The sequence below is a fragment of the Meriones unguiculatus genome, chromosome 6 (assembly GCF_030254825.1).
Source record: "Meriones unguiculatus strain TT.TT164.6M chromosome 6, Bangor_MerUng_6.1, whole genome shotgun sequence".
Classification (NCBI taxonomy): domain Eukaryota; kingdom Metazoa; phylum Chordata; class Mammalia; order Rodentia; family Muridae; genus Meriones; species Meriones unguiculatus.
Window position 1 is genome coordinate 39883555 of NC_083354.1, and position 27094 is coordinate 39910648.

A 27094-nucleotide genomic window follows, 5' to 3' on the forward strand; every position below is an offset into this window, starting at 1 on the left:
TGAGCCTATGTTCAACCCCCAGAACCCACTCAAGAAGCTGAGTATGGTGGCATATACTTGTAACCTCAGACTGGGGGAAAAGAGAGACAGGCAAATATCTATATTCCTGGGATTCAAGGGCCAGCCAGTCTAAGCCCTAATCAATGAGCCCCAGGTCCCAGTGAGAGACTGTCTCAAAAAAGTAAAATAAAAATGGCAGATGCCAACGGAGGAGAAACACCTGAGACTGACCTCTGACTTCAGAAGCACATGCACTCATACCACCGACATACCGCCCACAAATGTGCAAATACACCCCACAAGCATACACCCCCACAGCCCCTCCTATACACACAACTAGTTTAAATGTGTATCACAGGCTATTACATTTGTTTTTTTTTTCCAGACTCTCTGAAAACTCTCTGCAAATGGAAAGGAACTCAAAAGAATTTAGATTAAAACTTAATTTAAAAAAAATCAGTAAGCACGACAGTGCTGGGTGTCCACCAAGGCTCTCTCTTGATAAGGCTGAACCAAATACACCCCAAGCACCCTGTCTTTCTGAAGACACTTACCTCTCAGCTCCCCAAATGCACCTGCCTATAAACAAACACCACTGTCAGCTCCTATGAGATTTAAGAAGTGTCTAAGACGCTCTGAACTGTGGAGAAATGCCCTTATGGCCTTCGGGGAGAGTTTTTCTTTTCTTCCTTTTCTTTTCTTTTTTCTTTTTCTTTTCTTTTTTCTCTTTTGGTGACTGCTGCGGAAATGGTCCAGAAATGCATCTGAACTGGTGGTGAATTTGATACTAATCAGCTGCTGCACATCTCCATCCTTATCTTTGCCCATTACAGCAAGATGGGTAGACTCCCCAAAACTTAAAATTCCAGGAAAACCTTTCTGTGACCAAATGAAGCCTTCCACATCCTCTGTTGTTTTCCTTTTTAACTATTATATTTGCTTCTGGAAAACATAGTCTTGATGCTGAAATTTTGCTTATTTTGTCAATGGTCAAAGGCAGTCAACACAAAAATCAAATGACCTGCCTGGGCCCAAGGGGAGGAAAATTGATTACGAAATCATTAATTTTTGTTTTGCTTCTCCTCCATCCCTCCCTCCCCTTTTCACTTTAATTGAAATCCTCTAAATTCTCTTTATTGACACAAAGAATATGGAGAGCACTTTCTGTAAAAGAACCAAAAACTAAATTCCTTATAGATTTTTGTCCTAAGAGTGTTTTCTTTTTTAGTCTCATTTTCTTAACATGCCACTCTTGTGGAGAGGCACAGGCAAGCTATCATTCAGTAGCCATTACTGTGTTTCATATACAGCCTCTTTTTTTTTTTTAAACTCGGGCTCTGAGAAATGTGTGGCTTTCCTTCAGCATTTTATGTGTGCTTCTATTTTTAATGGAGATGGAAAAGGTGGAAAGATGTGAATATCACACCTTGTACTATCAATGTGGACTGATGGCTTGCAATGTACGGCATATGATCTGTGTGAAACCCTGTTGAATGACTGACTCTGGGAGGAGAAATGGCCCAATTGTCCCTCACTCCTAACGCCAGACAGAGGAGGCCAGCCTCTGCAGACTTCATCTACTCTTTGTCTCTTTTGACAAGGCACAGGAGTTTTGGTAAGGGTCATCAGTATCATAGCACCCATTTCAGAGGCAGGTCTAGGGGTACCTCCACACAGTGGGTGCAAAAGGTGCTTTGTTCCTGCTGGTTCTGAACCCAGAAAATAGGAGTAGTCTTGGAGGAGAGAATTAGGCCTCTTAAGCTTTCTCTTGGCTAACCAGGGAATGGTGGGAGTAGGGGGTTGGTAGAAGGCCAACAGACACATATATAAGGAAGTTGCCTATCTCAGAATTTATATGCAATGCCTTCACTAGATAACACCGAACACTGAGAAAATGTGAGGGCTGGCTCCCAGAGAAGTATACAGCACATGGAATGTATTGCTTCCCCCATGTTTGTATATTCCCAGTATTTGGAAAACTGCCTTCATTTTCTTGTATGGGAAAAACTCTCGTTCCCTGTATTACTTGATCTCAGACCCACATCTGACGGTTCAGTCTGTCATTGAGTTCAAGAAAGCGTGCTTTTCTTGTGTTATATTATTTGCTGACCAGTGTGTTACTGCAACTTGAATCATTCTTTTACTGTTGTTGGGTATAAACTTATCCTGTACCAATGTATTTATTAACACTTGTATTTTAATATTGAGCGTATCAATAAAAATATTAAAAAATAACAAATTGTTTTTTTACCAACTCTACAGCACTTTTTTGTGTATTCTTTCTACACCATATTGTATATTTATGTGTAGAAAATACATTTTTTTAAACCTGAGTGTAGCATTGGTCAACACATGGCAGCAATTTGTACATTTTTTTTTCTACAGTGGATGCCTTTGGCTTTTGCTTTTCTGTATCCAATTTATAGCCAACGTGATGATTTTTAGATTCCAACCTAGTGATGGCTGAGTGGTTGTTACAGTTCTGAAGAAGGAACTGGACCATTCTCCCATGACCCGCTTGCCCACAACCTCTCTCTGAGTCTTCTGACGGCTCTTCCTCATCCTGAAACATATCTTCTCAGTGGCAAATGATCCAGGGATTCCCTGAGAAAGTAAAAGTAAAAAATCAGAACCTTAGCTCCTACGTGAACCTTCACTGATTGTGACAGCTCTGTTCCTAATCCTGGAAAGAATGGCTACTGTAGAAATTCACTCTGATTTATATATTTTGTATATGACCTCCCCCACCACCACCTTCGGACCCCAGAATAATCTCCTGGAGTCAGAAGACCCAGCTTAGTTAAACATCTATGGTGGCAGCATGGTCTACCTCATCCTCTGCATTGAAGGGGTTGGAGAGCGGTTGCTTTTGTTTCCCCACCACCACCATGGCAACTTCCCTCCAGCCATCATTTCTAATGGAGGTCCGTCCCAAAGCATTTAGCTTGCTTTGAGCTGTGCTCACTTATACGAGTAGCCAGATTTGCTCAGAGTCCATTATGAATCCCAGCCCCTGCACAGTTAAAGGCCAGTGTCACAGGTCACAGGTCAGGTGAGCTTGTAGGACATTTTCTGCGAGAAACGCCACTCCTCCTCGGAAAAATTACCTGGCCCCTGCCCAATACCATGAAGCAGTGTCGATGAGTGATCTCTCAAATACGCACAAGCATCTTCCCTGATTCACCCTAACTCCAATCAGCATATGCTTTGGAGAAAGTAAAAATCCAAACAAGACATTGTTTGGTGCATTCTGCTTCAGAGAAGCAAATGTGCAATCAAAGTAATGGCTACTGTCTGTCAAGCAATACAAGCCGATCAGTTTCCAGGAAAAATAAAACGAATGACCGCAAAAGTAGACCCGGTTCAATACTGCAATCTGTACCAAGCAGCAGCTCAAGAGAATCTGTTTGGGGAAGAATTAACCACAAATAGATTTACCCAAATGTAGATACATAGATAACAGCACAGCTCACCGCATTTTCTAAAAGGCAATGTTTTCTGTGACTCTAAGGACATTTGTGAGTAAGCAGGATGGCTCCTGCTTATTAGGGCTCCCCCAGCTGCAGGGTTGGGCTTTCTGTAGTTCGGGTATCCTTCTTGACCTGGCTCCATAGGAGAATGTCGACTATAAAGTGGCTATTGGGTGCTTTCTTTCTCTGGGTTCTAACTGTAGTTCTGGCTCCTGGAGCCTGTCTGTCTGGGTGCACATTTCTCCTTATAAGGAACTCTAGAAGGGAATCGGAGAAGCCTTTTTTTAGACATGACAGTGACTCTATTGTGAGTAGATAAAGGATTTTTTTTCCCCTTACACATTTAAAAATAAACCTGTAGAGAAAATAAGAGTTGTGATCTACAGGAGTTTAGCTTGGTTAAGGTTAATATTCATGAGGCAAAGTTTAACAGTAGATGTATCTTCTGACCTCCCACTGACTTCTGGATTTCAGTTCACCTTAAAGGGCAAGTATGCTATTTTTTTTTTTTACAGCTTTTTTATTTTTTTATTTTTTTAACCACTTAAGAACAGGCTCTCATTTCTCAGTGTCTAGTAGCCTCTGTGCAAAATGGAAGCCAGGCAGAGGTGATTACATCTGGCCCTAAATTATTATATTTTTTTCCCCAACAGGAATCAATTCATTTACAGCTTTCCAGTTTCCCCAGCCTGCAAGAGGGGGATAAATCTAGGAAGGATGATACTGAGAGAGAAAAAGAAAAGGATAAAAACAGAGATAAACCCTCTGAGAAACCCAAGATCAGAATGTTATCAAAAGGTGAATTTCACAAACATTTCCTTACCTTTCTTAATTTGGGCACTTGCAAAGCCAGAATACATTAGAAACTGAACACGTGTTGATAGGTCCAGGAGCACTCTGCACCTAATTTTCTAAGTAGTCACATATGTTGAAAAAAAAAAAGAAAAGAAAAAACAGTGACCTTGACTTTCTTTTTGTTCCTTCCCCTTATTTGTACAACCACAGAGGTTATTTTTAGAATCATCCATTTCTTTGAATTCATGTTTGAATCTCCTGTTCTCAGTGACATGCTGAGGTGAAAGAGGGGATTCAAATCTGTTCTTGCATTCAGGTTCACTGACAACTGACTCGGATCGGTGAACAATGGTGACACACAGCTTTGTATTTTCACCCTCACCCTTATCTTAAAAGGCAGACAGCAAGGGCCTTAGCACCTCCTCACAGGGAGCCACACGTGGGTGTCTGGCTCAGTGGAATCCCCGGCCCAGAGGACTTTGGTCTCTGCGTTAGGTCACTATTGCATGTTGTTTCATTTGGAAACAAAAAAATCATATTTTTCTTGGGAAAAGAGCCATTCCTCCTAGAGCCGCCAACCAACAGTCTGGAACTTTCAGACTGCTGCCATACCTCTAATTGCACAAAGTAGAAATAAGTCAAGCTGAAGAGAAGAGAGTCGTGCTGAAACAGCACTGAGAATCCGCCCAGCTGGGGAATGGCAGCTCCTCTTCATGCTCTGCTCTGCAAATGTATTTCTGCTTAGACCCGTTAGCTTCTGTGGGGATGGGAACCTTGATCTTAAGGTGTGTAAGAGGAAGAAGCTTAACACTTTTAAAATGGCTGTGTGGACCCAAATTTATCCAGCACCAAGAGACCAGAATGATGTGAGAATATTTGTTCCCTACCATGTTTTATTCTGATTAATATTTAGATAGTTTTATAATAGAGCCTGCAGGTTTTTTTTTTAACTGTTCTGCTTTAATAGAACAAGTTGTCATGGGATCACAAGCCCTTGAGGTCTCTGTGGGTTGGGTTTACCTGTCATGTGGAGGCAGCACCCCACTGGCTTTCAGCATGGGGAGAGCACATGACATCCCCCATCGCCACCAGTGAGCACATTTTCTCTCCTCTGACATGAGACTCTTCTCCCAGTCAAGATCATCTCAACCCTTGAGTCTCGTTTTCATTCTGATGCTATCCTGCTGGGCTGCAAGTGTTTTCATACCTGTAGCTTCCTTCAAATTTTACCTGAGTAGGAGGGAAACCAGAAAGTGTACAAACCCTTTCCCACCCTGTGTTCCCACCTTCCTTCCATCCGGGCAAACCCTTTCCCACCCTGTATTCCCATCATCTATCCTGGCTACTCAACTTCCCATCCTGTTTGTTTCAGATTGCAGCCAAGAATACACGGATTCCACAGGCATAGACTTACATGAGTTTCTGATTAACACTCTGAAGAACAATTCCAGGTAAATTGTGTAAACCTTTTGGCAGCGGTGGGGTTGGCGCATGGGGAAGGGGACAGATAGAATATTACAAAGTGGTTAATCAAAATACTTCTAAAAAATCAAGTATAAAACAAAGATGCCCTCCCTGATGTCTCTCCTAAACTTTCTCTACTCTGTTGATAACATGTATCTCCCTGTGGAACTCCCTAATAGTTACATAGATGCCTACTGTGTAAGTTAGAGTGTATCAACTCTCCTTTCCTAACCCAAAAGAAACATTAAAGAAAAAAGGAGTGAAAATCCTCAGCATTACATCAGTCAATCATGCCTCCATGTAGATACATATCCACCTAAACTTAGGACTCCAGCTTTGCTTCCTTCCGGTTTCTTTTGACTTGAAGTCTTTATTGGCTATATTTTTAGCATTCAAAAATTTACATGTCATAGTTAGCATTAAAATGATGACACTTAGCCCCACCAAATATTTACCAAGTGAGATTAGATTAAAGCGAAAACCCTGAATTCGCACTGTGGTGTGCAAACCAAGGAGTCAACATCACCCAATGATGAATTAGACATAGGTCTGCTCTTTTCTCCTTTGAACTTGATAAACTGTATTTGCTCTTTGGAAACTGACAGTATGTGAAACCTTTCCTTTGAACATTTATTTTGCAGGGACAGGATGATTCTCTTGAAAATGGAGCAGGAAATGATTGATTTCATTGGTGACAGCAAGTATGTTCAATGGCAATGCTAGCTAATTTGATGACATGTCTTAGTTCGGTGTCTGAGTTAACGGTTCATTCCAGAGAGAGCTGTAGGTAGATACAGATATCCATGCCGCTCTTGGTATTTTTAGTGGAGAAGTCACTGGATTTTGGAGTGGTCATTGCTTGGGTCAAGTATGTTCCTGCCTGTTAAATTCCTGACAAAATGGCCATAAACAGGTGGGGCTGATTAGCATGGAGGAGACATAACAAGAAGCCACCCTTTTCATTTTTATTATAGTTTTTTAATGGGCTCCAGCTGGCTGCAGTCAGTTATGCCTGGAAATAATTTGTGCTGCGTTTGGTGTAAACTGGGTAATGACACATGTCCAGATAGACATCTGCAATCTCTCTTATGTCATGGAGCCTGTCCTCTGCCTGCCTCTGTTGATAAGGTATCATGAACTAAGCCAGAACACTTTGCAACAGACAAGATGAATGTGAGGCTGTGAAACGGTGATGCCTACCGCTTGATCAATAAATCTATGATAGCAGAAATTTGTCTGGGGGTGAGGACATCAGCTGATACTCCAATGAAAGGCGCCAAGCATTTCTGGATAAAAGGAGAGACAGGGATGTGTAAATCCCTGCAGAGTGTACCACAGACGTAAAATGAAGATGTTGATGCTGATCTCACTTCTCCTGTAATTCTGTTCCAGTAACCACTATAAAAAGTTCCCCCAGATGTCATCATATCAGAGGATGCTGGTCCATCGGGTGGCAGCCTACTTCGGATTGGACCACAACGTGGATCAAACTGGAAAGTCTGTCATCATCAATAAAACAAACAGCACCAGAATGTAAGTCACATCTTGGTGTTTCTTTGGCGTTTTCTTTCTTTGTTGGGGATTGGTTTGCAAGAGTATACATTGCGAAGTATGTGAGGTTTCATATATGCAACACTGTTGATCTCTCTGTCCTAGCAGCCATGGGGTAGCACACATCTGTAGGAGCCTGCATTACAACAGGGAAGTTTGTACGCTTCAGGCAATAAAATGAACTTGTTTTCTGATTTTTTTTAAAATAAAACTCATGATTGCCTACTTTCTATTAGAATTCCATATGAATTCACACAGAAAATGGTAGGGAACTGCATTTCAAAATAGCACGCAGATAAAAACAGCAGTCATTGGGCTGGGAGTGTAGCTCAGTGGAAGGCTTGGATTGCACACACAAGGTTTGTTAGATTCCCGGTACTGCAAATGGATAAAGCCGAAGTAAGTATGGAAACCCTTTCTGCAAAGCCAGGCATGGTGGCATATACCTTTGATCCCAGTACCCTGGAGACTGAGGCAGGAGGATTGTGAATTTTAAGGGTAGCCCTGGTATGATTCTGTCAAAAAGAAGAGGCAGGGAGAAGTGGGGAGTGGACCGCAGTAGGGTGGAGGGTGAAGGCTAGGATTTGTAAAGCTGTGGCTCACAGAGGCATTTGTCCTTTTTTTTCCCCTTTTTCTGATGTGGAGGCATACCTTTGTGGAAAGCTCAGAACAGGATACAGAAAACTTATTTCTAAATCCTGTGGTAGTGACTGGGCGGCCCAGCCTGCTGCATTTGCTGCTTGCTGTCTCTTCCTTCACCTGGGAGACAGAGGCTTGAACTTGTCAGATATCTAAGTTTTAGCCCTAAGAAGACAATACTTGGTTTTTCTCAAGATAATCACTGCCATTCATCTTCAAATCTCTTTCCTGTCCCATTGAGTCATCAAGAGCATAGTAATAGGAGACTTCATCTGCCTTGACACATGCCATTGTCTGCTTCGAACTTGTGTAGCTTTCAAAGAGAGCACAAGCCCAACCCTTCTTTAACAAAAGGTGTGACACCCTCCAAAACTATAAATCATCATTTAAAAAAATTAGCTTTCCTTTTTTGAGGAGTTGGGTGAGCTGTGAATCACGTGGTCTTTGTGTCTGACTGTTGATGCTGGCTCTTTCCCGTCGAACGGAGCTCTCATGGTTAAAACGTGCTTGGTTTCCTGCTCACTGCAGGTTAGGGCAAGTGGAGTAGCCTGAGCCTCCTTATCTCCTCAGAGATCAGCCTGAGCTCAGCAGAGACAGTTAGGGGGAGGAGCCCAGGGTAAGGAGCCTACACCAAGAGTGGCTATTATCTCGGGGACATTGAGTGCTTCCCTTTTTTTCCCCCTGAGTTTCAAATTGCTTTATATATCCGTAAAACAGTTTGAAGTGGATAATGTTTAAGGGCTCTTGAAGCTTCAGAATTATTGGGTCCTGTAGTTGCATTCTACTGAGCTGGCAAAATACATCTCAAAATTTAGCAGCTTTCCACTTTATCTGATTGTTGACTCTGCTGCCTCTTGTTTTGACTGTGTTGGAAATTAAAGGGCGCTCTTCTTTAATCTGCCACATTTTTGTTCTCCATCAGATACGCCCAGCTGGTTTGGGTGTATTATTGTTTATGTCTTTTACTCTCCATTCTAGTTTTCTTGTGGTTCACAGGTGCCATACAGGGACAGACACACTGAGAACAAAGCAGAGGAGGAATTGACTTCCTCTTTTAATTGGCTCCATGTATTTCACGTCAAGGTCATGGGAAATGTGGGTCTGTGCATAGATGGAGTAGATTAAGCCTGATAGATTTACAACTTGCAGATAGTGGATTTGCTAATAGTTACAATGGTTTTACAGTCTCACAGTCATGAATATCAGTCCATGTTTATACACTAGTTAATGGGGATATTATGCCTCTGTGAATACTCTTGATAGATGCTTAGCCTCGCCTGTGAAGCTGATTTTTACACTCTGGTAGTTCCATTTAAAGGAAATTTAAACTTAGCTAAGTTTACATACAATTTGAATTTTAAAACTCGGTTTCATCAGGCTAAACATTTCAGCGGCTTACAGAGTCAGAGTGCACGCAGAACATGTCTATGACTCTGGAAACTTTTTGAATTCTCCCATAGTTCCCCGTGTTTCCTTTCAGCTCTCCAACGTCATGGTAGAATGTGACCGGTCTTTAGGTTTTCGTTATTTGACTGACAGAAGTCCTGTCACTAAACCTCTTGCCTTCCAGGGAAGTACAAGCTTTGGTCCTTTTCAGAAAGTTTTAGTGCACGCATGAAGTGAGTGGTGTGTCTGACCATGTGAGCCTCATGAATGCAGTTGCTGAGAGCAACCAGAAGGGGCATCCGGTGTCCCTAGATCTAGAGTTAGAGGCGGTTGTGAGCTGTCCAGCACAGGTGCTGATTGCTAAAGCTAGGGGTACAATCAAAGTAGCAAGTACTGTTCACCCCTAAGCCACCTCTTCAGCTCCCAGATTTCTGTTTTTCCTGAGCATTGTTAAACAGTCTGCACAGGTTCACACCTTCAGGAGAGTGCCAGGGAGCAGAGGGCAGACAGCACCTCTTGAAGGCAGTGACGACTTTGGTGCCAGCACCAAATCCAATCTGATCACCCCATCTCCCATAGCACTCTCTCTCATTCTTCCACCAGTCAAGTCATGCCTAAACACACCCTAAGCTGTGGACTCTCTAAGCATTAGCTGGAGTGTGAAACCCCCTTTCTCCATTCCAACCACCATATTGCTCGGGTCTGTCATTTAAGAGGCATTTAGGGGGCAAGAGCTCCGATGGTAGAATTTGAGGGTAAACTGATACCTCTTTGGGAAAGGAAGCATAAGGAAAGGGGGTGAAATAAAGGCTTTTTCAAGTAGTAGCATAGTGCCAGTGTTCGAGATGTGGATCATGTTAGCAGTGAAGGAAAGACTATTGTTTCGTGGGAATGTATGGATGTTACAGTACTGCCAGGGCCTTTGGATTTGAGGGGAAATAGACCATTCTCTTCAGAGCACCATGCTGAAAATCTGGGTGCCTTGAAGATTTCAATTACCATCTATTTGGGGGAAATTTGAATTCTCTGCAAATGTGAAGAGATGCCTAGCCACAGCAATTGCGAGTCAATCAGAACCAGGCTAATTTTGGTATATTGTTGGATTGAAATATATTTTGACTCGTAAAAGGGTGAGAGCTGGGATGAAAGTTCCTCCCAGGGTCCTCCTAAGTGGTGTATTCAAAAAGCACCTTTCCAGTGTGTTCAGGCTTCTGCAGCTCCCATGCATATCCTTGAAAAACATTCATTTAAAATGTCACTGTGCCTTAGTAGAACAGATCCAGAATAAAAGCTCTTTGGATGGAGTGTGGAAATGAGCGAAAAGGTTTAGAGAGAGAGGTACATGTTTATATTGGTTTGCTGCTTGTTTGTCTTCAGCGAGTTCTCATGGTTCCGTAAAGTGGTCCTGTAAAGTAGATGCATGAGTAATCATCACGTACCAGCTACAATCGACTATCATTCTCTTCTTTCTGCCATTTTTTTTTTCTGGATGAGGGGTGTTTTGAGGCATTTCACACAGTGACTTGTTATGTTTTTCACAGGGAGAAAGTAGTTTTATATGAAATTCAGACGGTTTGGGTCAAGAGGGACAATCCTATGTGCAAGTATGACTGGCCTTTGTCTGCTCTTCTCTATCACATCCTCAGTTATCATCCATTATCTCTCCCATGATGGACAGCATTGGTCTCCAGGACGTACTCCTGAGTAAAGGCATCTCTCACTGAGACTCACGGCACTTGCTATGTGCTCACTGTACCTCATGCTTTTATTTTTGGTTTAAGTATATTATCTAATCCTACAGAGAGAATTTCAGTTTGGAGCCTTCTCTATAAAGAAGAAATAATTAGCGGGACTCGGTTCTAAACCAGCATGTGTAATGTGTTGGTTATTTAAGTCAAACCATCTCAGCTAATGAACCAAGCCCTTAAGAGGTGTGGCTGGATTGGATGGGGATTCCAACTGTTTAATGCCTTTGTTTTCTGGTAAGAAATAGGGATTAAGGAGCTGTTATTTTAAAGATGTTTTGAAATTTTACTGACTCATATAAGCAAACACAAGAGTCTTTCTATAATTTAATAATCCCTGCTATTTTTTTTTCTGGTTCATCACTACTAACATGTGTGGCTTGTTGAAGAAGAACTTGAGTTGTATGTATCAATAATGTTAGCTTGTAAGATGAGTCTATTCATTTTTTCCCTGAGTAGCCTTAGATTTCCACCACATTCACAGGAGTCTCAGCTCCATGGGAAAGAGCAAAACAAAATGGTGGAAGTCAGAGTCAAATTACTAGAAGTTTTGTAGTATTACTCTTAATATGCTACGGATTCCCAGAGAACGTGTGACTTTGACTTTGTAGTATGTTCTTGATGCCCTGTAGCTGTGGACAAAACTGAGCAGAGTGAGCACTCAAATATATCCAGGGAAGAGAGAATTAATCTATTGCATCTAAAACTTATGCCAATGCTAAGCTTTCTGTAGAGATGCTGGTGTCTAATTCTGAGAGCCATCTAACAAAAGTCACACCACTGCCTGGCCTGGAGGAGAAAGGCAGTGATGAGTGATCATCCTCCCTGATGAGAGAGGGAGAGAGAGTCTCCATTTCTTGAGGGAGACAATCCAAGATGGCGCTGCTGTCTGGCTAAGCCTATGTACACTAGAGAATTAATAAAATTATCTTGGCCTGTGGTGTTGCAGGTTTTCTAGACCTCAGAATTAGCCAAGAAAGAACAGGTGAGAGTACACATCCAATTGCCTCCAGGCACACCCTTTGGTTCATCAACTGGCTCTAAATGGTTGATTAAACCCACCATTTGAATTAAAATAGAAGTGTCAGAGATGACACTTGAGATGACACCTGAGATGAATCCCTATGTTTTTGTAGTTGTTGTTATTGTTGATTTTTGTTTTCACATTCAATTTGTTATGTTGTCTCTCTGAATTTTGACAGCAACAAGGTTTATCCTCAAGCACTTTGTATTTCTCACTATTGGACTTCTAGTTGACTGTCAGTTTTGGTAGAGTCACCCACTGATAATCTACAGTGCAGCTACCAGGGTCTCTATTACTTGTCTACCACAAAAGATGTTTCTAATGTGTTTATTCTCCACAATGACTCTTTTATTCTGTGATATTTGAGATGGAAGCCAGACTCTCATGTTTGCTGGGTGAGAGCCCCTCCTCCAGTCTCTTTCTTTCTTTGCAATTTCTTTCTTTGTCATTAATTTTGTCTTTAGACAAAAAAGCTGGGCTTGTATGGGTAACTCCTGCCTCAGCTGTCCATGTAGCTGGGGTCATAAACACAAGACTCCACCTTAGATGAATGTTGCCTTTGGACCTTTAGACAGAAACCTAAAACTATGCAAGTTTTAGTTTCATAGTTTCATAGAAAAAAATATTAATTTTGTCTATGTTACAAGTGTGTGCCTGTTATAGTAGAAGCTTTGTGCTTTTCTTTTTCTCCCTGTTCTCCATTTTTCTCTCTTTCAATTGTTTTTCTACATGTAGCACAATGATGTACATTGTTCATTTTGTGGAGTGTTTTTTTTTAAATATATGTTTTCATCTCCTCTTCTCCCCTCCCCACTTTTTTCATCCCAGAGAGAGGATGTAGCTTTGGAGTTTGCCATTTGGAGACTTGAAATAATCTACTTATTCTAGCATTTCCCACAAACTCCGTGATTACTGCACATGGATACCTGGAGATCTTTGCATATGGCACATCAACTTTTAACTTGCCTCAGATAATTTCACGTTAAAAGCTTGTCATCTCTTCAACAATTTCTATTTCATATTTCACATCCACCCACTCTCCTTGCCTCACATTCCCTACCCTTCATTAAAGTGCAGAGTGGAGCATGGCAATAGCAAATGCATTGGAGGACAGCACTTTCTCTCTCTACAAACTGTGGGACAAGGCAAGTGGTCCAAAGGCTACTCTTAATGGTTGGGAGGCTTTCCATGAGCTTGAGGCCACTCTGGGCTAAATAGTGAGTTTCAGACCAGCCTGGGTATGATATGTTTGAAGCTATCCTGGGCTACAGACTGAGCCCCTCAGAAGTAAAACAAAGCAATGCAAACGAAAACAGAGTTAAGCCCTATAGGATTCAACTCCATGATTCTTGAGTCTGGTGCTCTTTGGCACACTAGCCTGGAGGGGTGTAGGGTGTGGAGTGACTATTCCAGAGAACACAGTTAACTCAGATGTCTGTCAGTAGATCAAGAACAATGAAGCCTCTTCTAACTAGAGAAAGCCTCTCTAGAAACTGCCACACATGAGCTTGAAGGGCCTTTGCTAAGAACCCCTGACCACTCTCTCAGGGCACAGACCCACTACAAAGAGGTGGGCATAGGTGAAGGGCCACATACTCTCTTGAGTACCCTGAAGCACTGAGGCTTAACTTGGGGCTTCTTGGGTGTCCACAATGGGGAGTTTCATACCCTACAGTGGACTGTGTTTTCAATGGAGCAAAACAACTCAAAGAATAGACACACGCTTCCTCTTGTGTTCATAGAGATCTTGTCCTTGGCTTAGAGCTTGAAGAGGCTCTGCAGCACACTAGCAGCACACTGAGCCATGCTTACGTAGGGCCTCTGCGGAAGAGCAAGCATCCATCTAAGTGTATCTAGGAGTGCTTGGCTGGCACCCTGTCATTTCTAAACATGATGAATCTGCTGTTAGCTTTTTATAGCATCAGTGTTGCCAATCATCCAGCTAGAACCCAGAGATCAGAGGCCTAAGAATTGCTCCCAGTATGACCATGAGGTTTGTAGAAGGAACATTCTGTACTTCCTTTTCTTATCTGATTGGCAAACATACTGGACAGTTTGGATACTTATACATATTGTTTAATGACAAAGTCAGAATCATTACCATATTCATCTCTCTAAACATTCCTCGGGAAGAAACCTAGGTCCCTAACCATCTCTTAAGCTTAAACTTAGAGCTATTTGTTGACCTTGAACAAACTCTATGCCATTTTCCCTCAACTATTATATTGTCTCCTCAGTATTGTCTTGCTTTTCCTGTTGAGAATATAAGACTTTATACATGATAGAGGGGATCTCAAAAACAAAGAGCAAGGAGAAAACCAATAAGTTTATTGTGTTCCTTTTTTCCAATGGTATGGCATCGCTATTTAATTTTGGAAACAAAGCAAGCATAGACTTTGTATACAGGTAGAATCTGCATTATTATTTTAAGGAGCTTTTCTATGACACAAGGATGTATCTGAGACTTTTATTTATGCTCACTTAGCTCTCAGCATTGTAGGATGTCAATCAAGCCAGTCCTTCTTGTAGGAGAGAGAACAAAACACTGAGTCTGTCTTAACCTGCTCAGTTCACAGAAGATCAAAGCCAAAGGCCAGGAGCTCCTCCCTCTCAGCTCTTGACCTTTCAAAGGTTATGGGAAGAAGAATTACCATCCATAGAATCAATAATGTTAAATTATGAGGAAAAACAAGAGAGTAATTAAGCAGTATTTCACAGCTATGCATTGCTTCACTTGCAAAATCCCAATTTGCATTGGATTACTTTTCAAACTGTAAGGAGGGATTTGGAGATGGCTCAGTCTTGATTCCTAGGATGCACATAAAAGGCCAGGTTTGGCGATGCATGCTTGTAATCCCAGCACAGGGGAGACAGAGACGGGCACTCAGCCTGTCCAAACTGGAACATTTCAGGCCTGTGAAAAAACTCTGTATTAAATAGAATAAAACAGAAACAAAAACAAAAAAGATAAGGTGGTTCATGCTCAGAGGAACGGTACCTGAGGTTGACCTCTGATCTTCATACACACATGTACCCACATATGTACCACACATCCACACCACACTTGAGCACACACACGGAAGTGTTCAAAGAGCAAAATAAAGAATGCTGACACAAAAGTCGATGATAAAGCTATGAATTGTCTTAGCACACTTAATGAGTTAAAACCCGACTCCAGTTCCTTAAAGTAATACTTCTCAAATATTCAGTACTGTGGATCCCATGCTTTAAAAAAATGAAAGGTCTTAGTCATTTTCTGTTCACTAGGTGGGAAATCAGCTTCATTAAGATTGAGTGTGTAAGTGTGCAAGTGCATCCATGAGGTGTAAATCCAAGGCTATATGTGGGTGCCATTTAATGCATAAAGCACATTATATGCTCAGGACAGTCATAGAAAGGCTATCACACAATGTACACTACATATAATATTGACCCAAGTGTATAATAGCTCTTTGAGAGAGCAAGATTGCTCTGGCATGAATCTTAAAGTGCAGAGATGTTGACAAAAGGAATAGGCTCAATACTGAGCCCCTCCCGCAGCACCCCCCCCACTGGTTCTAGATTTACCTACAGCAGTGACAGTTATGTTTTGGGTGACTTTAGGGAACACTTGAAGATAAGAGTGTCGGTGGATGTGGTGGTTACAGTATGCCGTCAAGCTCCGTACTCTTCAGATAAACTGGAGTCTACCGAGAGAAACGAGCCCATACAAAACACGTTTAACTCCACAACCTGACTTCTTCCCACCTCAGCCCCCTCCAGAACTCACAGAGCCTCTAACTTCCCAACCGCCCCTTTAATTCCTTGCCTTCTCCTTCAAACCAGGAGAAAGGAAAGCATAGCATTTCCTCACATGTGCGAAGAGCAAGCAAACAAAAATGGCAGTTCTTTGTCGACTGAATCACAATAGTAGTTCTTCATTAGCGTAAATTACCTATAATTTTTAAAGATGGGTTACCTCACACAAACATCATAACTTATAAAGAAAAAGTCCAAGTCCAAGAAACACCAATTATTTTTCCCAGTTTCAAAGGCAGAAATATTTTCATGAACACCCGACTGGCACCATTTGGACACTCATGAATCAAAAATTATTTAAATGTTATGACACAAATTGGATATATCATAATTAAGATTATCCCTAACCCTGATGAGAATGTTGGTTAAATATTTATTGGCGTGCCCTGGGCTGAGTGGATGGCTCAGTGGGTGACGTCACCTGCTACCAGGCCTGACAACTCACCAACTCCTGCAACCTGTAACCTATAGGTTACCCTATCACCTACACACACACACACACACACACACACACACACACACAAACATACACACACACACGATAAGAAAAATATAGTAAGATTTACAGTATAATTTATTGGACTGCCTGCTAACTTTGCCTGTTCAGAAAATATAAACAGTGTAAAAGATTTTGTTATTGTAGGCTACACTATTACTGGGCAGAGCACTTCAGAACTGCTAGATTGCTTACATCTATTCAATCCTCCTATGCATGTTGACGTTCATATTATATTTTTTCAGTTTATACAACAAAGCAAATGAGCAGGACTCCTCTCCATAAAGACTGTACACAGTAAATAAGGTGCAGGGCTGAAAAGACACAGTATGTGTTAAGTTTGTTGCTCAGTTGTTGTTTGTATGTTAAAAGCATTTTAATATTAATGCTAGTCTACAGTAAATGTAGTTCTTCGCAGTCATTTATGCATATTTTGTAATACGCTCAGGAATATATTAGAGTCATTGGGAATGGAATTTAGAGTCATTGATATATTAATACAACGATATTTATTAATACTTTTAGAATTTTGTGCTGGTTAGTTTTATGTCAACTTGACACAAGCTAAGGTCATCTAAGACAGGGACCTTCAACTGAGAAAAATGCCTCCGTAAAATCAGCCTGCAGAGCCAACTTGTAGGGAATTTTCTTCATTAGGGATTGATGGGAAAAGGCCCACCCCACTGCTGATGGGGTCAGTCCTGTGTGGTTGTCCTGAGTTCACTAAGAAATCAACATGAGCAAACAAGTATGGAGCACTCCTCCAAGGCCTCTGCATCAGCCTGTGCCTGCAGGTTCCTGGGTAAGGAAGTGCAAGCCAAACAAACCCTTTTCTCCCAAAATTGCTTTTCGTCATAATGTTTCATCAAAGCAACAGAAACCCTAATTTCATACAATGTAATTTGATCCAATTCCCCCCACATTTCTCCCCTTTGCTCCTCCCAGATTCTCTATGTAAGACAGAAGTAGCTGGGCAAGGTACATCTGAGATCTAGGCAGCTTGTAAATTTATTATCATCGAGAAGAAGCTTAGAATTAGAAAAAAATTATCAATAAATTAATATGATGGAAGGAAACACAAAATTGTCTCATTAATAAAGTGTTGGAAGGAAAAAAAAAACTATGTAAAAGCCACATGCAGAGGAATGTGTCTTCTGTTGGGGTACAAGCTGATAGGGAGGAAAGATTGAAGCATGTATCATGTATGTGGAAACTACATGATTGTTTCATAGGTTTACTTAAAAACACCAGTGAGGGGTTTGAAATATAAAGAACCTGAAGTTATCTCCAGATAATTCTAAATGTGTGAACCAGCATTCTAATCCAAATATTACGAATGATTCCAAATAGGAGTCATCTTTGCAAATTCATTGGCACTGAGGGGACGCAAGTGTAGGCATGCCTGTACAGCTTCAAAAACCTAGGCACGCATTCCACATGACGTCTGAAAATATGACTACACAACCTCTCATACACACTGCATGGAAAAATCATCTATTGGCCATTTCTGAAGGACTTTTTCTTTCTGGATTATGGATGTTATTTTTTATTTTTACAAACCTTTGATTCACAGATAAACCTGGAGAGTGATATCACTGTCCTGAAGCTCACTGATCTGATTGTTTCCCCTATTTGGCAGTGTTGAAACTCCACACTCAATACAGTTCATGAATAAATAGCCACACAAACTAACAATACCATATTGAGCTTAGCTGTATGTGATTTATTTCTCCTTTTAATTTTTTCACTGTGTCCTTTTTAGCCTCTTAAATATTTTTCTCTGTTATCCTTGTTTTCTCTTCTTTATAGTATGCGTGCACACACACACACACACACACACACATCTTCTTGGTGACTGTTATCATTTGGTCATTATGTTGTCATTGGTAAAATGTACACTCATACATTTTAAAAAATAACATAGCAATAAACATGGGAATTTGCAGGGTCAGATGAATTTTCATGTACTACAAGGTTCTAGTGTAAAAAATATTACTTAGACAAAGAGCAAACTTTAATCTTAGCATTTCTAAATCCTTGTAGTATAATAGAAAGATTAAGAAATAATTTGATAAAAAAAACATTTAAATCCCCAATTTAGCAGATCATTAAATAATACATCCAATGAAAGAGTATATTGTAAATATTCAAAATATAAGAATAATTGTCTATAACCCAGTGATTTGGTAGGAGTCATTAGTAAGTTGCTAAACTGTTTTGCTATCTCTCTGAGATAATAACTTTCATTATTTTGTTGCTATGAAACAATACATGATTATTATAACCACAAATCTGTAGAAGGTTAGAAGTAAAGCTGCCTGTCAGCTCACCCTCTGCAGATACGATTTCTGCTAATATTATTCATGCTGCCATGTGCTTTACTTTGAACATAAACATAGTCAGGTTGTATTCATGTTAGTTTACTTGCTGGTCAATGTTATTAGATACAGTTTTAGAGAACTTCATGTCACTATAACAAGCCTCAAATTCCTTATGCAGTACAGGGGAGAACTTCATGCTTCCATTGTTATGAAAGAGAATTCGGTGTCCATTTATGGCCATTTCCTTTGGAGTCACTCTTAGCAATAGAATCACACTATCAAGGCAAATCGCCATGTTTACACTTCTTCATCCATTTATCCCAGTTTTTTTCTTAAGTTTGTTTCGGTTTTTTGTCTTGTATTGTTTTTTGTTTTGTTTTTGCCAAAGCAAAATCACCAATTTAAAGGGGTCTTACCGACCCAGGGTGTATCTGAGCATTCCGCTAAGTGTCGTTTGTGATAGTCCACAGTAAGGAAGAACCGAGGTACTGTGTTAGCTTGCTTGTCTCCGCTAACACTTAATCACACCAAAGGAACTCAGAAGAAAGTGGCTAGCAAGATGGTTTGATCTATAAAACACTCCTTACACAAGGATGAAAAACTGACTTTGCACTTCCAGAAGCCAAATAAAAAGACGAGTTAAGTGCCAGAAACCTATAGTCTCAGCGTTAGGGAGCAGGAGACAGGAGGACTCCTGGAGTTTGATGGCTGTTAAGCCAAATCAGGGGCTCCAAGTGCAGAGAGATGGTGTCTTAAAGTGTAAGGAGGAGAGCTACTGAGCAAGACACCCAGTATATACTGGACTCCAAAAACTTGTACACAGGTGCAGGCATAAATTCCCAAACATGTGTTCACATGGACAGGTATATACCTATCCATACATACAAAAGAAAGAAAATGATTTTGCAAAACTCCACAAAATTCTAAGCATAAATTTGAAGGACTCTAATAATCAGGGTATAAAAAGCTGGCAAAGTGATTCAATCTGTAAGAGACCTAAATCTGATGCCCAGATTCACATAATGAAAGAAGAGAAATGACTCCTACAAGTTGTCCTCTGACCCTCTGACCTCTGGCCTCCACATTGTCACTGTGGAATCCATGTGTTTACACAAAGTAAATAGTAAAGTAAATAACAAGAGCTAACTAATAATACTTCCACTTCCAATTTTAGAGTATAAACGTATAATATCATTTAAAAGAAAATAAAATGATAGACTGATGAATGGTGAAACACATGTATTAAAAAAGGATAAAGGGCTTTTTTTTTTAATTTTTCAATCAATGATCCATTGCTGTGAACATTTTAATTGAAATGTCCACAGTATTCTTAGGTTTATCAAGCACACTTGACAATTAAAATCCTTTGCTGTTTGCTTCACCATCTAGCTGTTTCCCAGAAGGATTTATTGTGCTGAGGTGATATCTCACAAAAACATCAGCACCACCTTTCCTTTAGTCTAGGTGACATGCCAGAGCCTCTCTGCTACCCCACCCCCACTACCAGCTATCACCCCCACTTCCACCCCTACCATTCGAGAGAGTTCAATTATTCTTCTCTGTGTGGGAAGGGAGGAAGAGACTCAGCTGAACTATTTGGAAGATGAATAACAAGTCTTAAGAACCGAACAGTGAGGCTAACCTGTTCAAAATCCTCAAAGATAAGTTAAAGGTTCAAAACAGTAGTAATAGTGAATGCTCATTTATTTTAAGCTTCTAGGGATTTTTTTTTAAACTAAGATTAGAATTGATTGAGTAGAAGAGAGATTTGATTATCTTGACCAGCCACCAGCTTTTCTGTGAGTTCCATCTATTGGAGGAGCAATGTGGAATCAACTTAAATATTCTTTTTTTTTTTTCCAAAGAGGCTAAGATGCTGGCTGGTGATGCAAACATACTCATGACACAGGAACAGTATGTGCCACAGACTGGGAGAAACGGGTCTGCTATATGTACTATAGATTGTAGGAAAATACAGGTTTGCCTTGAGATGAAAAAGCTATTATTTATCTAAAATAAGCATTAATTTTATTTCCTACATGTTTTGGTAATGATACCTGGGAAGATAGACATGATACCTGATGAAGCAAAATCTGAAAAATAAAGAGACAAATTAGGATGAAATGGTACCTTCCCATGAGGTACAGAGCAAGGTCCAAGTATCATCATTTAATAAGTAGCTGGCTTTCTGTAACCTTGGAAATTGTTCTTGAATTGCATCCCCGTATTCGTAGATTAAAAGTAATTCATTACCATTTGAAATACCATTCTTAAATGAATTATCTTAGTGCCATTCATCTTATGGCTCCGAAATAATGCTAGTATGCTGTTCAGTTAGTTGTAAGAGTGATTTTTAATAGCTGTGATACAATGGCCCATTGTCAGCAGTTCTTAATTCAATTACCGCAGTATTTCAATTTATGCTTTGGTTAGCTCTAAAGTCATGAATAGAGCCAACCTGGGAAAAATTCTTCTTAAATTCACCTAATTAATTTTAAACAAATCTCAAAGTAACTTTATGAGCACTGAAAATATTTTTCAAGAAACCTAAAGAAACTAATATTTTTTCTAATTTTTAAAAATATAATTAAAGAAGATACTTGAAAATCAGTCACTGAGAATGTACTTCATATGATTTATAGCTGAATGTGAAATACACCTTCTGTTTAAGACTTGGATTTTTGTTTGTTTGTTTGTTTGTTGTTTTGGTCTTCTGAGACAGGGTTTCCCTGTGTTTTTCCCTGGCTGTCCTGCAATCATTCTGTAGACCAGGCTGGCCTCAAACTCACAGAGCTCTGCCTGCTTCTGCCTCCCCAACTGCTGGGATTAAAGGCATGCACCCAGCCTGATTATGTTTTGTCATGTTATCAAAGTATTTTTCACACATGCATACATGTACATATCCATATACATATGGTATAGTTACTATAAAAAACAAGACTATAAAGAAATGGGACTTCAGAAGGAACATTGAAATAGAAATTTATCACACTTTACCGTAAGATCTTCCAAAGCCAAGAGTGAAGAGAACTGAGATTTCTCCCCTACCCAAGGAATTCTCAGACTTATGTAAAAGATTATAATGATTAATAAACATTATTTCAATGTTTAACGAACATTCTGTCTCCAATTTGAGTTTATGCTCCAACAAACCAAACTCTCTGATATCCTGTTTTATAATTACAGAGATTGTGACCTCATATCTGACTAAGCAACACTTGATCAGTCCTTGAGCTATAATGGCTTGTACACAGCTAGGCTAAATTGTCACTCATCTATACGTTGATTGATTCATTCATTCAGCTGAGTGGTTTGCTGGTGCCAGGTTTGGATATGGGCGCTAAGGTCTAAGGCCTATAATGAAATGTGCCCAACCCACATGAACATACCTACCAGCTAGCATTCTAAATTGTCACTCAAGTACATTTTATCTTAAAAGAAGAAATTAGACTAAACAAATTCACCTTGGGCTTGTGCCTCAAAAGGTCCATGTCCTCTAGTCCTCTCATTTGTGTGTGAATATTTGCAGACCGTTAAAAACAAACACAAAAAGGATATCTGTAAATTTAGGCACATTATTTCATGTATTAGGGCTTAACAGACTAGTGCCTGAGGACATCAGAAGAGACTAATTACCACTGATATGATGTAATTAACACTGATGTAATCAACATCTTTATTTAAGCTGACATCCTCATTTCAGTCTATGGAAAGGAAAATAAAAAAAAAAAAAAATAGGTATAACAACCAAAGAAGTATTGGTTGGAAATGTCAGGACACTTGATCACTTGGGGGCCTTGTCATTTACCCCAAACTGTGACTGAACATGTTACTATGTAAAACATCACTGCTCAGTTAGGAACCCAAGGGTCCGGGGACTCACCTGCATCAAACTTGTTCGTTCCTAATGGACTCTTTCCACTTCCTGATCGTCTGCTGTATTTCATTATGTTTTAAATTTGGTGGAAAATGTTCTCATTGCTCACTAACTTGATGTGGCGAGGCTTCTTGGCTCTTAAAGTTTAGGGTTGAGCCCCCCAGCCCATCTCCATCCCACTGTACACTGTGTAACCAGGCCTGCAGCACCGTGTCTGTGGCAGGTGTAACCAGGCTGTGTGATGACTGTGATTTCCTGCGCAAATCCACAGTCACGGAGTCAAAAGAATCACTGAGGGCTGCTTTCCTCATCTAAAAGAAAGGAAAAGGAAAAGAAAGAAAAGGAAAAGAAAGCCCTTTTGACATCTACTTTTACCAACAGGATGGGGCAAGAGGATCATTCTATAAAATGTGTGCACAGTGTGGCTGTTGGCGCCATCCAAGAGTTTCTGCTCCTGTCTGCTCATTACCACTGCCCTAATTTATGGACATGTGTTGAGGAGAGAGGACTTGAACTGGACACCTAAGCTATTCCTTTGCCCCCGAAGCGCTGTTTGTGAGAGAGCATTTTCTTAATTGCTGGCCCCGAATTTTAGAACACAGGCTCTCTAAAGCCGCTTCCACTGCCTGTGAGATCAGGAATCCAGCAGGGGGGAGTGGGAACTCTAGAAGTCCCGAGACATTCTTCCTAACCCAGAGACAAACCCTTCAGCATGTCCTTGGTAGAGAACCCAAGCCACAACTCGTTAGAAGATGTGCGGTGCCAATCATGAAAATCTAACCCATGGTGACTGAGAGATTTGGCAAAATCAATTGATCAGTATGTAGTAGTCAACTCCTTAGAGGCTTCCCTTCACAACAACCAGCTGATAAGCATTTAAACTAAGTATGTTCAGCTTTCTTAATTACTGAGCTGATTAGAAAGAGAAGTTCCAGAGGCCAAAGGAGCCAAATTCCAGAGCATGTGGCATTGGGGAGAAGCAGAAATACCTTTAAATATAATGCTCACGGTGGACTTAGAAAGCCAGGGTGTGCTAAGAGGTGGTCACCAGGCCTGTGCGAGGGGATGGATTCTGTGTTTTAGGTATGTCTATTTTAGCTGAGCCTGGTGGTTCATACCCATAATTTCATCCACTCGGGAGACTGAGGCAGGATGCCATTGACTCAAGGCCAGCTTGAGCTACAAAGGGAGTTCAGGTCCAGTCTGCCACTCAGTGAGGCCTGCAAATTAAGAGGAGAAAGGGGGCTGGAGATGCAGCTTCAAATTATAGCCCTTGCCAGCAGGCCTGGGACCATAGGTTCAAGGTCTCCAGTACCTAAAAATACAAACATTAACAATAACTCCATATTTGCTTGAGGAGGTGAATGGGGAAATTATGTGTTCGGGAGCCGTCAAAGGTCAGAACGACTAAGAAAAACATCACAGCACTGCACGTGTTGGGGACTTTAAATGCCTCTACAAGTTCATTCCCAGGTGATCAGTATGTGGCAAGCAAGACTCTGAGTTGGAAATAACAAAAGGTATCGTGACCACATGTAAAGTGACATGTTATGATCTATCTACACAGTGCCAGAAATTCTAATTTCACAACCATGTGTAAACCTTTCCCTCTCTCTCTCCTCTCTTTTACGTTAAATGCCACTGAGTGTGGGGAGGGCTAACACACTACGAAATAAGTTTATTCAGATGGGAAGAAATACTTTTTTATTGATATGTTTTACTTTGCTGGCAGACCAGAGCAAAGGTTTTGTGAACATTTAAAAGATGAAAAAAGTGAAGAATCCCAGAAGCGGTTTATCTTGAAGCGAGATAACTCTAGTGTTGATAAAGAAGACAATCAGGTTGGTTCTCAAGTTTGAGAGTGGCTGACGTTGTTTTTGAAGGTGGGCTGACTGATGTTCTTGTTGTCCCTCTGTTGTCCCCTCCTGCCTCCCTGCCCTGCCCCCCTACCTCTAACACCGCTGCCCTCTCTCCAACCCCCTGGCCTCCATTGCCTCCCCTCCCGGCATTCAGCGGGTAGCCACGTGATGTTGCTCCAGTTTTGCTTAGCAGTGGCTCTGTGTTGGGCTGCATGGGTGGTGCTTGGCGCAGTCTTCGCTGCATGTTGTGGTGGGGGTCGGGGTGCCGCAAGCTCCGAGCTGTGGGGGTGACTCGTCAGCCGCGTTTCCGGATGTCTGTGTAACTCTGCCAGTCACTCCACTCCCTACAGCTCTGTCCTTCCTTCCGTTGTGCACATTTGAGCTGGATTATCAATGAGGACCGATGAGCCACCGGTGTAGCCGTAAAGAGCCTTGTTATGGTGAGGACAGGAGGATTTTGCAACTACCCTAAAAATAAGCCTTCACAGAAAAAAGCATCGGGCTTATGTTCTAGTCGCCCAGCCTTCTTGCCGTGTTCTGTGGTCTATGTAATGTGTTTGCTTGTTTGCATGAAGTGTAGCAGAAACTGAACCCTGTGTATTTTGCCTGCAACAAAACACTGTTATTCTAGAACACCCGTAATCATGGTCCTTGACCAAAGGTAAAAAGACCTCATTAAATCTTCTCTGAGTGGGTAGGAGGGAGGGAGAGTACCAGCAAGAAAACGAAATAAAAGACCCCCCCCAAAAAACAACTCCATTTAACAATAAGAGCATCAGAAAGCCAGGAGAACGCTGTGGCAATTGTACCTGGTGTCTGACAATCAAAGTAGATATTTTTGAAACATGTCTTTGCTTTAGAATTCACAAAGGTAAGACAATACGCATCCCCCTCAAGGCCTCGTGTTAATCTCAGAGTGAGTCACCCTGAGCCAGCGCGTGCATCTGCGTATGCGAAATTGTTATTTTTAAAGAGCCTGTTCTCCATTTGTGCCGCCTTGTCTCCCACCACTGCTGCCAGCAGCCCCGAGCTGCACCGGGGCTCTTGGTGACTCCAAAACATGCCTGTGTCGTGTTCTCCATGGGTGTCTGGTGAACGTCTGGATGAGTGCCCTTAGAGCAGACAGTGAATTGTCCAGAAAGGCAAAGGAGAGGAGTGAGGAAGCTGGGAAGCGAGGAGAGGTATGGGAGGGCGCAGACTCGCAGTTCTCATGCTGGCTTCTTTGGATTGTGGTCTTAGCTTTCTCCGCACTGACCACTCCCAACAACAGGTCGTCCAGGATGAGTTTCTAGTCCCCATGCAATTCACAGGGGCTGAGCCAACACAGATGATTAGGAACCAGAAACCATCCTCAGGCTTCTTTCAGATTTCTGCTTTCTCTACTTTCTGGTTCTTTCTTGAGATCCCAAATATTCACAGCCACTCCGTCCCTCAGGACCCATGAACTCACTCTTTCCCCTTGTTCCGTCAAGAGTTTGTCTCCTGTTGTAGTCAGACACACTCAGCAAAGGTGAAAAGGGATATTTCTGGCCATCTCAGCTCTGGACCAATTCCTGAGGCATATGGAAATCTGCTCATTTTTGAACTAGTCATTCTACTTTCCTCCACAGAAGATGAAACCAGGAAGAGCACATCCTTCATATGTCAGCATGACACACAGATACACACACACACAGAGATACAAACAAATGCACACACATATGTACACACACATACACACAGATACACATACAGATACACACAAATGCACACACATATGTATACACACAGATACACACAGAGAGTTACACAGACATGCGCACGTACACACACACAGAGATACACACATACACTAGCACACACATACAGATAAACAAAAGTTCATATCCCCCAGCTTAGCCTCCTCAGGGAGCAGAGGGGTGGGGCTGGTCAGGCTCCAGTTATCTAAATGAGCATTTATTGTTCTCAGCTGACAGTTGCTTAATAGCTCAACATGGATAACCCTCCTGATTTCTTTTCTCTGTTCAGCAAAACAGAATGCATCCATTTAGAGATGACAGACGAAGTAAATCAATTGAAGAGAGAGAAGAGGAGTATCAGAGAGTGAGGGAGAGAATATTTGCACATGATGTGAGTAGTTGTTTTAATTGCCTCTTGAGTATGGTCCTTCCATCAGCAGAAAGGTTCCTGGTTTCTCGGACAGAGAGCTGGCAGGGAGTACAGAGGCTGGGACCGAGGAGAGAGTCACAAAGCAGAAAACACAAGTGTTTCTAGGAGAGAACCTGGTTCAGGGATGTGGGGGACAGGCCAAGGGCCGGTGTGTGCCCCCCAGGGCATGACCTCCAAAAGCAGAGAGTTGTGGTTGGGATCAGTAGAAGAGGAAGACAGTCAATGCAGAAAGGGTTGCCAGTTTTGGAAACTCATTTACATCCATACTAGATAGCAGATAACCTACTAGTGATATATATTGACATTTTATATATATATATATATATATATATATATATATATATTGACATTAGGAGCCAGGAAGATGGCTTAGTGCGTGAAGTGCTTACTGGGCAAATGCAAGGCCCTTAGTTTAGATCTCCAGGCCTTTGTTTAAGACAGGCATGGCCAGGCTTTCTTACTGCAAGAACTATCGAGGTAGAAGCAGGCAGATCCTGGGAGCTTGGTGGGCAAACAGTCTG

At 41.3% G+C, this 27094-nt stretch overlaps 1 protein-coding gene across 32 annotated transcripts in view; it reads left to right on the forward strand.

Moving 5' to 3' along the window:
• The window catches only part of Arpp21 (cAMP regulated phosphoprotein 21), a 159942-nt gene that overhangs the window by 47757 nt on the left and 85091 nt on the right, over nt 1-27094 (forward strand). For 15 of the 32 annotated variants that reach the window (XM_060385151.1, XM_021653910.2, XM_060385160.1 and 12 more), the window contains exons 6-11: nt 4124-4268; nt 5638-5716; nt 6371-6430; nt 7122-7262; nt 24299-24407; nt 26433-26534. In XM_060385151.1, coding sequence (XP_060241134.1) covers nt 4124-4268; nt 5638-5716; nt 6371-6430; nt 7122-7262; nt 24299-24407; nt 26433-26534 — 636 coding nt within the window. Of the gene's footprint in view, nt 1-385; nt 2260-4123; nt 4269-5637; nt 5717-6370; nt 6431-7121; nt 7267-24298; nt 24408-24775; nt 24866-26432; nt 26535-27094 lie in introns of those variants that run through there. The other 17 variants (XM_060385157.1, XM_060385167.1, XM_060385161.1 and 14 more) reach the window with 4 other exon arrangements.